Source organism: Zingiber officinale, chromosome 8B, assembly GCF_018446385.1.
Source record: "Zingiber officinale cultivar Zhangliang chromosome 8B, Zo_v1.1, whole genome shotgun sequence".
Taxonomy (NCBI): Eukaryota; Viridiplantae; Streptophyta; class Magnoliopsida; order Zingiberales; family Zingiberaceae; genus Zingiber; species Zingiber officinale.
The window spans coordinates 101,283,072-101,299,530 of record NC_056001.1 but is presented as its reverse complement, the minus strand read 5'-3'; the positions used below and the strand labels follow the sequence as shown (position 1 = coordinate 101,299,530).

General features: G+C 43.0%; 1 protein-coding gene across 2 annotated transcripts in view; it reads right to left on the bottom strand.

Moving 5' to 3' along the window:
- Positions 1-15,023, bottom strand: part of LOC122016038 (mediator of RNA polymerase II transcription subunit 16-like) — a 37,833-nt gene extending 22,810 nt beyond the window's left edge. Inside the window, exons 1-5 of one of the 2 annotated variants that reach the window (XM_042573183.1) lie at positions 14,617-15,023; positions 14,289-14,357; positions 12,561-12,649; positions 10,578-10,690; positions 9,172-9,273 (exon numbers count right to left, since the gene is read on the bottom strand). In XM_042573183.1, the coding sequence (XP_042429117.1) occupies positions 9,172-9,273; positions 10,578-10,690; positions 12,561-12,649; positions 14,289-14,357; positions 14,617-14,900 (657 nt within the window). In that variant the 5' untranslated portion in view covers positions 14,901-15,023. The remainder of the gene's footprint in view (positions 1-9,171; positions 9,274-10,577; positions 10,691-12,560; positions 12,650-14,288; positions 14,358-14,616) is intronic. The other variant, XM_042573184.1, reaches the window with a different exon arrangement.
- Between the last annotated feature and the right edge of the window lie 1,436 nt (positions 15,024-16,459).

Sequence of the window (16,459 nt, the reverse complement as noted above, 5' to 3'; positions counted from 1 at the left end):
CTTTTACAACTGACATCATGCTGCGTGCCCGTCTGACCGGAAAGGCCAAGCTTACGGATGCTGAGATCAATGCGGCGGTCGTGGCCGAGCTGGAGAGCTGCAGTCTGCAGTCGATCGCCTCACAAGAAGACCCGCATGGCGAGAGCAAGGGGGCTCCAGCCTTAGTGAGCGAAGGGATAGCCAGTCAGACGCCCAGCAGTGGAGCAGTTGGTGCATCGCACCCTCCCTCCGAGCGGCTGCCGGTGATTCCGGTTGAGAGGGCATCGGATTCAGCCTCATCTGGGGTGATAAGGCGCAAGAGGCGTCGGACGAAGACTTCATCGCGATCCACTTCCTCGGTGGTGCAGACCCCCACCAGAACTAGCCTGCGCCCTTCCGCCAAGCCAGACTGTTCCCCCTACGTCGTCTGATCGGACACCATCCTTATCCGGTCTGCCACAGGGAACCATCTGCGCGCCTCTAGTTGCCTTCATACCGCTGCCATCAAAGATTCGAAAGTCTGGCATCCATCTGGCGTCATCGTCTTGACCGTCCGGAAGAGCAACCTCAGCCCAATCAGCCCCGAACGGCCAGCGCCACATAACGACGGTTCTCCATCTTCCGATTGAGGAATGGCGTGAGTCGGATGACGTTGAATCCTGAACCCCCAAGCATCGATAATCATTCAGGGGCCGCTTGCACAGATATGGGCCGACGCCCGAGCCCATGCAACGGTCATGCCTCCGAGGGCGCTCGCGGACAGCCACACTCAGATGTCCACTGGGGTAAGTGTTGTATTTTATTAATTTATCTCCGATCGATGCTTATGTTTTCTTGGTTATTCGCAGTATTGGATAGAGAGTCCAGGAAGCTTGCTTTTTAGAGCGAGAGGTTAAGCAACTGCAGGCGCCGGGCGGTCAATCATCTGCTTCTTAAGAGAGGCTGGAGCAGATAAATACTAAGATAGCTCAGCTAAGAGCTGATATGGCTAAGAGCACCGAACTGCTGGAGGTGGAGAAAGGAAAAAACGCCAAGCAGGCCAAATAGCTCGGCTTAATAAACAAACCAACACCTTTGAAGCCAAAATCCATTCGGCCAACACCAAGAAACTCCGGGCTATTGAAAACCTGGAGATCAAGAATAAAGAGTTTCAGGTGCTGGCTCAAAACTTAAAGGATGCTGAGGTTGCGCTGAAGGCCGCGCTGAAGGCCGAGAGGGATGGATAGTTAGCCGAGCAGACTTCAACCAAGACCCAGCTCAACGCCAAGGACAAAGAGTTGGCCCGGTTGAAGGAAGAACTTGAGGCCTCCCGAGCAGCCCTAGAGACATATCAGAGAGCCGAGTCGAGTAGATTCGAACTCATGAAGCAAGCCTACATCTGCTCGGATGTTTTTAATGACAAGGTCGCCGACTGGGCACCTCGTCTGTTTGACCTGGCGATCGAAGGGACGTTCGGCCAACTCAAGGAAGGCAACTGCCTTCCTACTGCTCTATCGAGTAAGGCCATCAGTCGGAACAAGCTAACTGAATTGCTGCCTGATGATGTCTTGGATTATCTGGAGTAATCTTTGCTCGAGTGATTTTGTATTCATCCTTCTGTTTGTAATCCTCATGCAAGATGTTTGTAATTCTCATTCCAAGTATTAATGAATGATCGCCCGCCCGGCGATCTTCTCCTATTCGTTTGTCCCCTTGCTGTCATTCGGCATCTTACGATTTGACTCGCATTTTAGTTGTTCACGTGTTACCACGTAAAACCCTGAATGAGATTGCGAGTTGCATATTGTGGCTTTGTGACCTTCCGATCGGTGACGAGAAGTCATAGCAGACTAATCCCAAACGATCATCGTATTTTGAAAACTTGGAGCTTTTGAGTAGCGCGTATTCACGGTCGGTCGTTCATCGTTCTTGAGTTATAAGATCAACGCTTGACCACTTATCGAGATAAGAGTTTAAGGTCGCCGCTTGACCACTGATGATGACAGGCGTTTAAGGTCGCCACTAGATCGTTGATGACGACAGGGGTTTAAGGTCGCCGCTTGACCGTTGGTGAAGACGAGGGTTTAAGGTCACCACTCGACCGTTGGTGAAGACGAGAGTTTAAGGTCGCCGCTCAACCGTTGATGACGATAGGGGTTTAAGGTCGTCACTCGACCGTTGGTGAAGACGAGGGTTTAAGGTCGTCGCCCGACCGTTGGTGAAGACAAAGGTTTAAGGTCGTCGCTCGACTGTTGACTCAGCTCAAAAGTGGTGTACTTCACTTTTATTCATATTTGTCCTGCATCCATGAAGCAATATACAAATACATCTGTGTTCACTTACGCACCTCTCATCCGACCCTGTTGGGTTGGAGATGATTCGCACTCCACGACCGCTCAAGTTGCCTTCCATTCTCATCCTCCAAGTAGTAGGCGCTTGAGCGAAGCCTCTGCACGACCTTAAAAGGTCCCACCCATGGGGCTTCAAGCTTGGCGACGTCGTCGACTAGCTTTACTTTCTTCCACACGAGATCGCCGACCTGGAAAGACCTCGGGATCACCCTCCGGTTATAATTCTGCTTCATCCATTGTCGGTGCGCCATTTGCCGAATGGCTGCTTTAGCCCGCATCTCGTCCACCAAGTTGAGCTCTATGAATCTCCATCCAGCATTTCCTTCGTCGTAAAACCGCACCCGATCAGATTCCACTCTATAACCTCTACAGGGACGACTGCTTCGCCGCCGTATACTAAGTGGAAAGGAGTTACGTCGGCCCCCTCCTTTGGGGTTATACGAAGGCCCACAACACACTGGGTTGATTGTTAACCCAGTTGCCTCCGATGTGGTCGAGCCGAGCTCGTAGCCCTATGAGGATTTCCCTATTGGCAACTTCCGCTTGCTCGTTGCTCTCTGGATAGGCCACAGAGGTGAAGGTCTGCTGGATGTCATAGCCCTCGCACCACTTTCTAAGATTCTGACCGGCGAATTGTCTCCCATTATATGATACGAGCCGACGTGGGATGCCGAACCGGCATATGATGTTCTGCCAAACAAACTTAATGATCATATGCTCGGTTATTCTTGCGAACGGCTCAACTTCCACCCAATTCGAGAAGTAGTCCACCGCGACGATCAGGAATCTCCGCTGACTTGTTACCATGGGGAATGGCCCAACGATGTCCATGCCCCATTGGTCGAACGGGCAAGACACCGTTGACGTCTTTATCTCCTCGGTCGGATGGTGTGGAATATTTTGATATTTTTGGCAGGACAGGCAAGTGCCTACTGTCCGAGCGGAGTCCTCTTGAAGAGTGGGCCAAAAATATCCAGTCAGGAGTATCTTCCGGGCCAACGAACAACCACCCGGGTGACCTCCACAAGAGCCCTGATGTACTTCCTTCAAGATGTACTCGGCATCTTCCGGCTCGATGCATTTGAGCAGGGGCCTAAAGAAGGCTCTTTTATACAACTAATCTCTGACAAGAGTGAACCGTCCGACTCTCTTTTTCAGTAGACGGGCTTCCTCCTGATCAGCCAGTGTGATCAGTGTCGTTCTCCAGTCACTCGGGAGGGTTATCCCTTCAGTCCTGTTGATATGCGCCACTAATGAGACTTGTTCGATCGGATGCTCTATGGCGATAGACGTCAAGGAGCTGGCTAATCTTGCCAACTCATCTGTTGCTTGGTTCTCCGATCGAGGGATCTTCTGTATGACGACCTCCTTAAAGTTGGCTTTCAGCTTCTCGAAGGCTTTCGCGTAGAGCTTAAGTCGAGCATTGTTTATCTCGAACGTCCCTGATAGATGCTGAGCAGCCAGCTGAGAGTCCGAATGGATGAAGACTTTAACGACTCCCACATGTCGGGCTGCCTGTAAGCCGGCTATCAATGCTTCATACTCAATTTCATTATTGGTGGCTCTGTAGTCCAGCCGTACGGACAGGTGCATACGGTCTTCCTGTGGTGAGCTTAATGTTATGTCAATCCCGCTACCTTGCCGAGTGGACGAACCATCCATATATATCCTCAAGTTACCTCCGGCTCGACATTCTGGACCTCTGTGATGAAATCAGCCAAGGCTTGGGCCTTGATTGCCATTCGGGGTTGATATTCTATGCCGAATTCGCTTAACTCGGTCGTCAATTTGATTAGCCTCCCAAATGCCTCGGGGTTGAGAAGGACCCGCCCCAAGGCATTGTTAGTCAGCAGGATGATTGAGTGTGCTAGAAAGTATGGACGAAGCCTCCGAGCGACGAGTATCAATGCATAAGCTAATTTTTCCAGACCGGTGTAGCGAGACTCTGCATCCTTCAATATATGACTTAAAAAGTATACAGGCTATTGTTCCTGACCGTTCTGCCTTACTAAAGCCGATCCAACCGCATGTTCGTTGGATGATAGATAGAAACAGAGCGGCTCACCAACAATCGGCTTGACTAATACAGGTAAGGAATTAAGATACTTCTTGAGTTCTTCTAACGCCCGATCACACTCGGCGTCCCACTGGAATTTTGTAGCTCGGCGATGCCCCGCTCAGTGACGATGTAACCTAGGAAACGACCACTCTTCGCGCCAAACAGACATTTATTCGGGTTCAATTTTATCCCATGAGCCCTAAGAGTTTGGCAGGTCTCGTCAATATCTGCGCATAGGTCAATAGCACGAAGAGATTTTATCAATAAGTCGTCCACATATACCTTCATGTTACGCCCAATCCGCCTCTGGAACACCTTGTTCATAAGCCGCTGGTAGGTAGCGTCCGCGTTCTTGAGTCCAAACGGCATGATGTTGTAGTAGAACGTTCCGTCGGCAGTGATAAAGCAACCTTCTCCTGGTCCTCTCGGGCGAGCGACACTTGATGATAACCTTGATAAGCATCAAGCATACAGATCAACTCACAGCTCGCAGTAGAGTCCACCATTTGGTCTATCCGAGGCAGCGAATAAAAATCCTTTGGGCATGCCTTATTCAGGTTACGGAAATCGATGCAGACCCGCCACTTATTTCCCGGCTTGGAGACAAGCACGACGTTAGCGAGCCAGCTTGGGAATTGGACTTCTCTTATATAGCAGGCCTCTAACAGTTTTTTTATTTCCGCCCGGATGATCAAGTTTTGCTCCGTGCTGAAATCTCTTTTCCTTTGCTTTATCGGCCGAGCGTTTGGTCGAACGTGAAGCTCATGCTAAGCGACGCTCGGTGAGATTCCAAGAAGCTCGTGTGTCGACCATGCGAACACATCGTGATTTTGTCTGAGGCAGGCGACTAATTCCGCCTTCTTCTCCCCCTCCAGGTCGACGGCGATAAAGGTAGTTGCTTCCATCCAGTTTGGGTGGATCCGAACCTCCTCCTTTTCTTCGTATACCAATGTAGGAGGTTTTTCGGTGATTGTGTTCACCTCCAGGCGTGGATTCTTCAGAGCGTTCCTAGCTTCCGACTTGACCATTTCGCGCAAGCTGGTCACCTTTGACTTCTCCCACCCGACCATCCACTTGGAATTTAATCTTTTGGTAGTATGTAGACACCACTGTCCGAAATTCGTTGAGGGTCGGTCGGCCCAAGATGACGTTGTAGGCCGATGGTGCATCCACCACGATGAAGTTTAAGGTCCTGATTCTCCTCAGCGGCTCTTCTCTGAGCGAGATGGCCAGCCTGGCCTGTCCAAGCGGTAATACCTCATTGCCTGTGAAATCGTAGAGCGGGGTTGTCATAAACAGCAACTCACTTCGATCGATTTGCAACTGATCGAACGCCTTCTTGAAGATGATGTTCACTTAACTTCCTGTGTCAACAAAAGTTCGGTGAATAGTATAATTGGCAATTACCGCTCGGATGATCAACGCGCCGTCGTGAGGGATCACCACTCCCTCCAAATCTCTGGGACCGAAGCTGATCTCGGACCCTTCGGCCCTCTCCTTGCTACATCCCATAGCGTGGATTTCCAATCGATGAGCGTGCGACTTCCTGGCTCTATTGGAGTCGCCGTCGGTCGGCCCTCCGGCGATCATGCCTATTTCTCCTCGGGCGGCATTGCTTCTATTTTCTTCTTCCCGAGCTGAGGGTATATTCTGCTCGGCAGGGAGTTGAGAGGGACCCGTGTTATCCCTCTGCTGGTGTTGTTGATCGCATCACTCGGGCGCCCTTCTTTCTCCTCACACCGCCCCGTGGATCTTTGCCTATGGCGTCGATCGGGCGACCGAGATCGGCGGCGATATCCTCTCGGCGTCGGTCGACTAATGATCGGTGTCAGATCATAGCAGTCGCGCGTGTTGTGCGTCGCAGACTAATGAAAAAAGCAGAACATTGGCGTTCATACCTTGCCTTTTGCAGCCTTATGACGACCGGAGGCCACATGCTGCACGGCATGTGTCCTGGCCTCCTGGTGTAACCGCGCTCCCTCTGCCCTTGGCCCTTTGGGCGGTTGGTGGTTGTTCGACGGTCGACGCTCGGACACTGTCGAGGGTTCGGTCAGTGTTTCCTTTTTCCTTGCCGCTTGGGCTTCTTCCATATTTATGTATTCAGTGGCCTTCTTGAGCAAGTGGTTGAAGTCCCTGGGCGGCTTTCTGATGAATGACCGGAAGAACTCTCCTTCGACGAGCCCCTGGATGAAGACGTTCATTAGCATCTCGGAAGAGACCGATGGAATGTCCATGGCTACTTGGTTAAAGCGCCTAATGTACGCTCTGAGCGCTTCCTTGGGCCCTTGCTTTAGGGCAAAGAGGCTGATGCTCGTCTTTTGATAACGTCGGCTGCTGGCAAAATGGTGCAGGAATACAGCTCGGAAGTCCTTGAAGCTGCGTATTGATCCGTCCTGCAATCTTCTGAACCAGCGCTGCGCTAATCCGGAGAGCGTAACGAGAAAGACTCCACACTTCACCCCATCTGTGTACTGGTGTAGCGTGGCTGCATTATCAAACTTTTCCAGATAATCATCTGGATCAGTCGCTCCGTTGTATTCCCCGATTGCCAGCAGGGTATAATGCCTGGGCAAAGGGTCACGCAAGATCTCTTGAGAGAACTGCAGATTGATCCGTTCGGGCGAAGCGTGACTTCCGGGCGCCTTGCCTTTTCGTGTATCTCGAACAGGAGCATCATCAGAAGATGATCCCCGTTCCTGGTTCGCCTGGACTATTTCTGAGAGGGTTTGGAACAAGGCACGATGGAAGGGGATTAGCGCGTGCGACACTTCCCCCTGTGTGCCGGTCGGCCTCCTATTCTACCCCCATACGGAAACTTGTTCCGCTTGGTCTTCTAGCCCCGCTCGTCTTCCGGCTGCCAACGTTGCAGGTTGTGGTGCTTGTCAATCGACTAACGCTTGTTGTTACCGGTGCTCGACCATCTTTGCCGCTCGAGCTTGCACGAGCATGTCGAGCTCCTCCTTGGTGAGTGTCACGGTAGTGAGTCGCCCAGCGTCCTCCATCTTCTCAACTCGGATGCAGGTTAAGTTCCCACAGACGGCACCAATATGATCTTGTCCGAAAGTTGATGAGATAGAAAGCTGGAGATGTGGAGGTCTCGCTGCATAGACTCTGCTCCGCCTTGCAAAACAAATGACGTCAATGCCGAGCCAGGAAAGGGGTCTCGGCGTTGACCCTCTGACCCTCAAGTCAGTCATCGGCGATGATATAGAAGGCAGAGCAACAAGAATGAACTCTATAGCGCAAATAGTGTATATCGCGTACCTCCATCGATGCTTGGACCCCCTATATAGATATCCTGTAGCGCGCGTGCACGCTTCCCCAAGCGAGCACGCTTCTCAAAGTTTCTCCTGAAAAGACTTGTCAGTAAAGTGTCTCTGACACAATACCTTAACAAGCCGAGCATATCTCTGATGTGATAGTGGAAGCTTCCGTCATACGATCTTCTTGTCAACCATGCTTGGTGTTAGAGGTACTAACTCCCAAAAAGATGTTGAGAGATAACACAGTGGGTCCGTTGCTAGGCCAAGCGGGTTAGCCGCTCGGCCAGAACTTCACTGCGCTTGTACCGCGTCCGCTCGGCCGAAACTCCACTGCGCATGTGCCGAGTCCTGTTACCGGGCCAAGCGGGTAGCTGCTCGACCAGGATTCTACATATCGTCTCCTCCTCTTTTGGCATCCAACAACACCCCATTGAGCATTGGTTGTTTGACACACCTTCCCAAGTCAAAAGTGGGGTCAGACCAGAACCTTCTCCTCCCGGTTAGGGGCTAATCGCCCGACCGGCCAATACGATTATCATCCGTTTAGTCATATGATATCTGAACGTTGACCACCCTAACTTTAACCTCCATCGTGGCAACCAACCCCTGCAGGGTGGGCCCCTCCTTATCGCCGCATCACTTGCATTTAGACAAATATCCAATGCAAGTATGGATTTGGGCATCCAACCCATAATTTTATACAATTGGAGACAATAGAAATTTGGACATTATACAGGGGTTCAACAAAGTTTAAATTCTATTATAGTCTTTTAGTATGATATGAATGTTAAATCTACATTATTGATGCTGATATGACATAAAATAGCACCAAATATTAGTGCTGTCAAATTAATATATCTACAAGTATTAGATTATTAATAAGTAATTTAGAAAACATATTACAGAATTAACAAATATCAAGTTATTTCAAATTATTGATCTCATACAGTAATATGATTAATAAAATAATACATAGATAACTAATATACAAGTACTGGTTTAATTTGTACTTAAATGTATTGTAGTAATTACCTAAACTTAGGGGTTAAATTACGTTGCTTCTTGAGAACAGGTGGTGGAGTTGGCTTAATTGGTTTGGACCATTTTTAATTCAACCAGGTTAAAATTTGGACCTTAATCAATTTGTGCATCCTTCCTCTGTCTCATGGTTCTCAATGCCTGACTCTTCCTTAACAATGATTGCTCATAGGCAAGGGTCAGCAAGTCATCACCATCGATTGAGAATCTTCACTATAGCTGCTTTCACTTGCACCTTCTATCAGTTAAATTCCAAAACACTGGTGTCAGTCTTCTTAGTCCGTACACATACTAATGTCATGTCGCATTGAAACCAATGTGAGGGAGCGGGAGAGATTCTACCAAGTTCGAGAAACAAAGTACATGTTACCTTGCATATTGGGTTTCATAATAATGAAACTTGTGATCCACAATAAAAATCACAATCAAAATATCAAGATTGGAAAGTGAAAAGGGGAAGGGCCAACATAAGTGGAAAACAAATATAGAATGAGTTGCACACCAAATTCATCCCTGATAGCCATTTCGTTGCAACAGCATGATCTTGTTTCCATTCATATTCACAAAGCCAGCAACTAGCATCCCGTACAAGATTCACTCGACCCTGCAATTAACATCAGGAAGAGAAAATGAGGAAAAATCAAATAAATGAGTGGACCAAAATATCATATGTTTCCTTGCTTTTTTTCCCTTGCAAATAGTACTTATAAGAGGCAGAAAGAGTTTATTGGTTCAGTACCATTGTCCTGAGTAGATTAGAACAGTCACAGTTATTGCCAACTAGACCGAACTAATGTTATGCCTCTAATCAATCCCACAAAGTCTCATTTACATGAAAAATTGTAAAATTCCTTATACTAGGCCTGAGTTTAGGTCAATCAGAGGATACATAATCAAGTTTTAGTAAGATCTTTAGGTGCCAAAATGGACTAGAAAGTCATTCTAGGTTAATCTTGATGAAATCAAAGACAGTTGAGTAGAAAAGCCTGTGTGAATGATTCATGAATAGTTTCTTTTATTTTGTTTTTCTTATTTGTCATAGAAATGATCTATTACTCAAGGAATGAATTGCCAAGCCATGTTTATCAGGTGTGCATGTTGCTTGGTCCAGAGCTTATATAATAACCAGAATCATCTATTTAAACTATCTCCTAACTTGTTGATAAAATTGTTAATATTTTGTCATAGAAATGATATATTAATCAAAGAATGTTTCTCAGGTGTGTATCAAGGCTAGATCCAGAGCCTAGAAATAAATCTTCTATTTAAACAACCACAACCACCAAGTCTTATCTCATTAGGTGGGGTCGGCATTTACTAATTTTAACACTTAGTATAATTAATATTCTCAATCTAGTCTCAAATTTGATTAACTCAAACCAAAGAAGTAATCACATTAGATTAATGACTCTCCGCTTAAATGAAAATCAGCAGTTGAAATTTGAAAATGGATCTACCCAAGTATGTACTTAATTATTAGCGAGTTGAGAGTTGAGATAATTTTGACTTATGAAAACAATTGAGAGGCAAGATGAGATGGCTAAAAACAGTCATTTCAATCTCGAATCCAAACAGTCAAAAACTAATTGCTAGAACCACTAAAATCTGGCACTGGAGGGCTTCCTGCAACTGAAGGATAGACCCAAATATTGCACTATGCACATAATCAACTGATCTGATCAATACATTACGATTCCAAATGTCAACTGCAACCATGATCATAGTGATCTTAACTTTAATTACAAAACGAGAGTACTAAGGATGAAACACTTTAAATTTTTGCACAAAAAATAATTCAATTCTAGAAAGGGAAGACAGGAAACAGTATATAATTGGTTAAAATCGATGCTCTTTCATATTAAAAATTATCAAAGATGGAGTCTCATCCTTATTAATCTAGATTCTTACTTGACAGGGCTGAGTCCATATTGTGATCCTTCCCTGTAAATTTCCCACCAATAAGGCACAACGGCAGGACCTAGGAGACCATTCAATAAACCGGACAGAATCACCTGGAGAATCTGGAAAAAGGATGCACAATTATCATACATTGTGTTAAAGATAAAATACAGAGGATCATGTTATGAGTTAACAACCAGGGTTATTTACAAGTAAACTAATTCTTTTATTCTAAAAAATCAGTCATTAACTCAACATGCATATGCTATATAGGACATACATCTCCTCTTTCAAGGTGTTTATGAGTTTATCTTATTATTCATTGATCAAAAGCATGGCATGAAGAGAAAAAGATTTCTAATGAATCATTTTCCAATCAGGTAAATGAAAGAAACAACAATTGAGTGGATATATTCATATTTATGAATTTAAGGTAAAGTTTTCTGTCTAAAAGAGAAGAATTAGACAAATAACTAGCAAAGTCCTTACCAAAATGGAAAGAAAAAAAAAACAGCAATAAGATAAGTCTAGGTTAAAGATGACTCCATGTTGATAAATTAAATAGTCAAAGTAAGAAACACTACAGAGTACAGGAACACTCCTTCCAAGTTTAAAAAGAGGGCACAATGCAAGTGCCAAAGGAAAGAATAAGTTTATGTTAACTAATGACTCTACTCTTCAAAAACTAGGAGAAGCTTCACAGCATTCGTATAGTTATGAATGAAGACCAGTTAAAGCCACCACCTAGATTACACAGACTCAGATACGGAAATCCCACATGGGTATGGATTCAAATGAAGTGACATTTGATTTTTTTTTTTTCCCAAAGGGAGCATAGGAAGTCGTCAAAAAAAGGTCCTAACTTAGGACATAGGTAAGAGGACACAATGGACCTTGAAGATATAAATATAATGTATGTAATATAGTATATATAATATAAAATACTAAATGTATATAGTATATAAGGCATATAATGTTTATATCTTAAGGACCATTGTGAAAATGCCTAACAATTTAAGGGTATTTTGAAATTCTTAAAAAATTGGGTGGTTTTTTAAAATCACATAACCTAAATCAGTTGTTGCACTCCTCCATTTGCCACCTCCATTTCCCCACAATTGCAAGGACTCCTTCCTCTTCATTTCCTAATACGTGAGCAAGACACCTCCCCATGCGATTGTTAAACCCCCCTCCCTCCCACATGTGAGTTCGTCAAACTTCCTTTCCACCCCACATGACACAAGCATCCTACAAAGCCCTAGATAGGCTTCCCCTAGGTAGTTATCTTCTTCCTTTTCCTCTTGCAGACAATTTGCTTGAACTCTTTGTTCATATCCATACCCAAGTTGGCGTCATGTCAACATATGTAGGGAAGTGTGTATGTCAAGTTTGAGAAATAGAGGCCACCAATACAAATTGGTGAAACGATTTTGGTGAGTTAGCCATCAAGCTAGTACAAAAGTCATTGAAGATTGAGCAAGTGGAACTTACGAGTATAATTGTATTTACAATAAGCATTGTGATGAGACTAGAAAAGCTTCCAATAAATGGTGTTAAAGCAGCCATTTAGAGAAGAGAATTTCAACAAAAAAATCATCAAATCCCTGAAGATAAGCAATGAAGACTTTAGATAAATATGTAAATGATATTCAATCAAAGCATGTAAGTCTACCAAGAAAGTTTAGTAGACCTATATATGCTTACATAAGGATACCAAGTAAGAAGCCATCACCAATGGAGCAGAATCCCTCCAAATATTTAACACTGATTGTACCTTTAGATAAACATTGTTATGAAATCAACTGCTATTGAAGGTTTGTTTCTCTGCACTCATCTTTACCGTCTTCAAGTTTGTGAAATTTCATGTAACAAATCAGTAATTATATAACTTCACATGTATTCATTCCTCTATTTTGTGATTCTGGAACATAAAAAAAACATTGCAAATGTATAAAAAAAAAATTGTAGTTGATATTTGATAACACAAATTACCAGCTTTGACATTGAAGACAGCACATTCCGTAGGTCGTTCAGGGTTGACAATGTGTATCGGAATCCAAAATGGAGGATTGGTGGTTGAACTGAAACAAAACCAGTAAGATGATAGCAAACACCACATGACTTGAACAAAAATATGGCATTTCCAAAATTCTCAGACACAGAAAGCTATATCAAAACATGTTAATGGCTTAGTGAAAGAACTTGAAAGTAATGACAACTAAATACTGGCCTACTTAACATGAACGTGGAAAATGTCATTGAATTAAGCTTACAATTAGGGAGATATGTCAGATATGAATTAATAAGTAAAATAACAAAGAAACAATCTATTTTTACATTAATTTTTTGTTAAGTTACACCAATTTATATGTGCATTCTGTCAGCCACCTACTTTTAACCATTTTTATAGGTGTTATCTAGCTTGTCCCACTTTAAAACTAAAGGTGACAGCTATAGAAGTTTTAGACAACTTACAATTGATACCAAGATGTTTATTGTCAAATAGTTTTAAATATACCTATCCAGGATTTTTTTTCATGAACAACAGTAGCCAAAAGAGAAAAAAATATGTAAAGTCCGTTAAAGAAAGGAATAGCATAAGATCTTACTAAGATAATAGTGGTAAGGACTATGTATTAACTACCAGCTGAGCAGTATAATGGAAAGAACCCATTCCAAGGGGTGTGCATACATGCTAGGATACAATGAGAGTAGGTATATTCACCATTCTATCAATGACAAATATCATGACCAGATGAAAGCTTGATCAGCTATTATATGTAACTGGAATCGCCATAGCCTTAATGGAAATCCACAAAAATAAGAATGAAAAAATTTTCTATGCTCTTCAACCAATTAGTACAGAATCTAGAAACTCAATGCATAAACTTCATTCTAAAGAGTGTTACAGAGGATAGATAACAATCATAACCATTTGCCTAAACTAGTAGGAAAAAAGTTAGTTTGCTGCCTAAGCTAGTTGATCAAATTTTGTAAGGAAGCACTAACCATAACAAGTTTTTTTTCCTAGTACCACCTTTGCAAATGATGTGCCAATTGATGAATATGCAAAAAAGTTTAAACTCAGCTGGATTATGAAAAGAAAATTTAGAAAATAAAGATTTAAAACTAAAAATGAATATTCAAAATGTAACTTTAATAAAAAAAAAAAGAGGATCATTAACATGGATGGATATTTCAGTTTTGTTTTTCAGCAAAAAGATGCTGATGAGATATCATTAGTAGGATAAAATGCTGGACTCTTGTAATCGTTGGGTAACCTTATGGCTAACACTTTAATAAGATTATGGTTCAACCTGTCAAATTTTCAGTCAGTGTATCCAGTAATTAGGTAAATTGTACAAAAAAACTAATTAAATATAAAAAGAATACTAAAATAGATGTGGGTGTCTCAAAAGTTGAAGTCAAACATACAATTGTCTAGGAGAAATTAGGTGTAGCTCTAATAGTTAACAAAAAAGATTCTATAGTTCGAAAGAAAAACTATAGTTGAAAATACTGGCAAACTTCACCATCGCTAGCTTTACTCGATGATCAGTATCTAGGATAGCAAATCTTCCGTAGGTGATTTCTATGCTAAAGTCCACCGTCTTGAAAAGAAAGCAATTCAAACAAGTTCATAATGGGAAAAATAACAAACTTGGAATCTAAATTGTAAAAAAAGAAAGAAAGATAATAGCTTCTTTGAGATATGCTGACCTTGGTATTCTAGCGCATGTCTCTGATGCGCATGCAATAGCATTCAACTTACCGCACCAAGCAACTGCACTGCCCAACAAAATGAGTAGAAACGTTAAAACTTCAGGCGTTTGGTACGGCTGTCATGACAGAACTCAATAGATTAAAAAAAAAAAAAAAAAGGGTTCGACCATCATAGAAAAGCCAGAAAATACTCGATAGAAGTCATATTAAGAATAAAAGCAGAAACTTTCTAGCGGGGAATCGTTTTTTTTTTTAAAAAAAAAAATCCAATATCGACACATATACATTGAGAATCATTCTACCCCCCGAATCAAGAGAGGAGAACCTGAAGTTGCGGCAGAGATCAGGGACGTTCTTCTTATGCCGAAGGCTGGACGATGGCTGCTTGAGCCGAATTCGGAAAACAGTTGCGAGCGCCGGCGTGGGTGCGTCTCCGACATCCATGGGGCGATCTCCTTCCTCGGCCTTCTTGTCTACTCCTCCCCCGGCCTCGACGACCGCGTCTCCCTTCGGGGCCCTACCCTCTCGAGATGCGCCATCGTTGGCGGCGGTCAGGTCGGAATCCGGCGAGGCGTCCTTCGGGGAAGGGGTTGGAGCGGGGATGGTCATGCGGGATTACCTGAGCAATTAAGTCAATTGCTACAGCGACGGGTGGGATAAAAAGGAGAAAGTCTGGGGCACGAGGTGTACGGTGATGACCGGCGGCCGGGAATGTGGCAATGCCTCAAATTCCGCACAATTTCTGCTGCGAGTCGCATTTTATACTAAAAAAAACTCCTACTTTTCATAAATTTCAACTTCACATCTTTGTCTTTGTTCCAAAGTCCGAAAAGTCTCTAATTTTCGTAAATGACCCGTTAGCCGTTAGACTCTCTTTACGACTCTATTCAAAAAATAAATATATAAATCTTTCTATTTTTGAAATTTCAAGAAAATAATGGGCGATTTACCAAAAAGCACAAGTAGTTTTGCGTTTTCTCCCAATTGCGTAGGCATTTTGGTAATGTCTTAAATTTCTATTTTATCCTTTTGAAGACATTTTCAAACTGTGAAGGTGTCTTCCTGAAGAAAACAATCTGCGTCCGAACCGAACCAAAGGTGATAGGCAATGAATGATGCAGATAAATTTCTATGGAACGGTCTAGGTAAATTTTTGAAGAACGATGCAGGTAATTTTTTAAGGAACGGTGATCCTCTGCTATGCAAAAAAGTTGAACGAAGAGGAGATGACAAATGTCGGGCTGGTGGAGAATATATTCCGACGAACCGTGCAACTGCTTATCATAAAAAATGTGGAATAGAGCATAGGAAAAAATTGTTGTTCCAATGGAGTATCATTTTCGTCGAACTTTGTAAGTTATTATATACGGAAAAGAAAAGTTGATCGGAGAAAACCTAACAAATGAGCTTTGGTGCAGGTTCTTCTCCAGTGAATAATACAGTGTATAACTTTGGCAGTCTTCATGAGGCAGCTTCTCAACATGGCTCCCTTGTAATCATGAAGTTGAAAGAAATCTAGCTCCAAGCAGTGGTTTTGGCCTCTCTCTATTCCTTTTTAATAAAAAATTAAATATATATTATCAAAATGTATACAATCATACAAAAATAATCATAGAATCTATTATATTATGTCTGACAAACTATCATATATGAAAGAAAAATCATGAAAACGTACATATGCTCACTTCCTCACTCGGACTAAGCATTGATCCAGTCCTTTTTGAGTTATTCCTTGATCCCCCTTCCTCAAGCTCTGGTACTTCTGGTCTGAGCTGTTCTTGGTATTGCTTTTGTTGAACTGATCTGTGCTTGTGCGTTAGTACCATTTTCCTTTTCTGTACTATAGATCTTGTTTGGATCTTATATGGGCTGCTCACATCAGTTTGATCGCCTTTCTGGATAGTTTGTTACTGTGTGAACACGATCAGTGTTGATAATGGGCAGGGTATATATATATATATATATATTCAATATGGTTAAAAATTCATGTTGTAGTTACGATTTCGTAATTATTACCATATGAATTTAACTTACTCATTTAATATTCATATTGTAATAGTTACAATTTCGTAATTGCTACAACACGTCAATTGACTTAAAATTTAAATGAAAAATTTAGATAGGATAAGAGTACTAGAAAATAGTTAGATAATTTTATATTTTAAAAA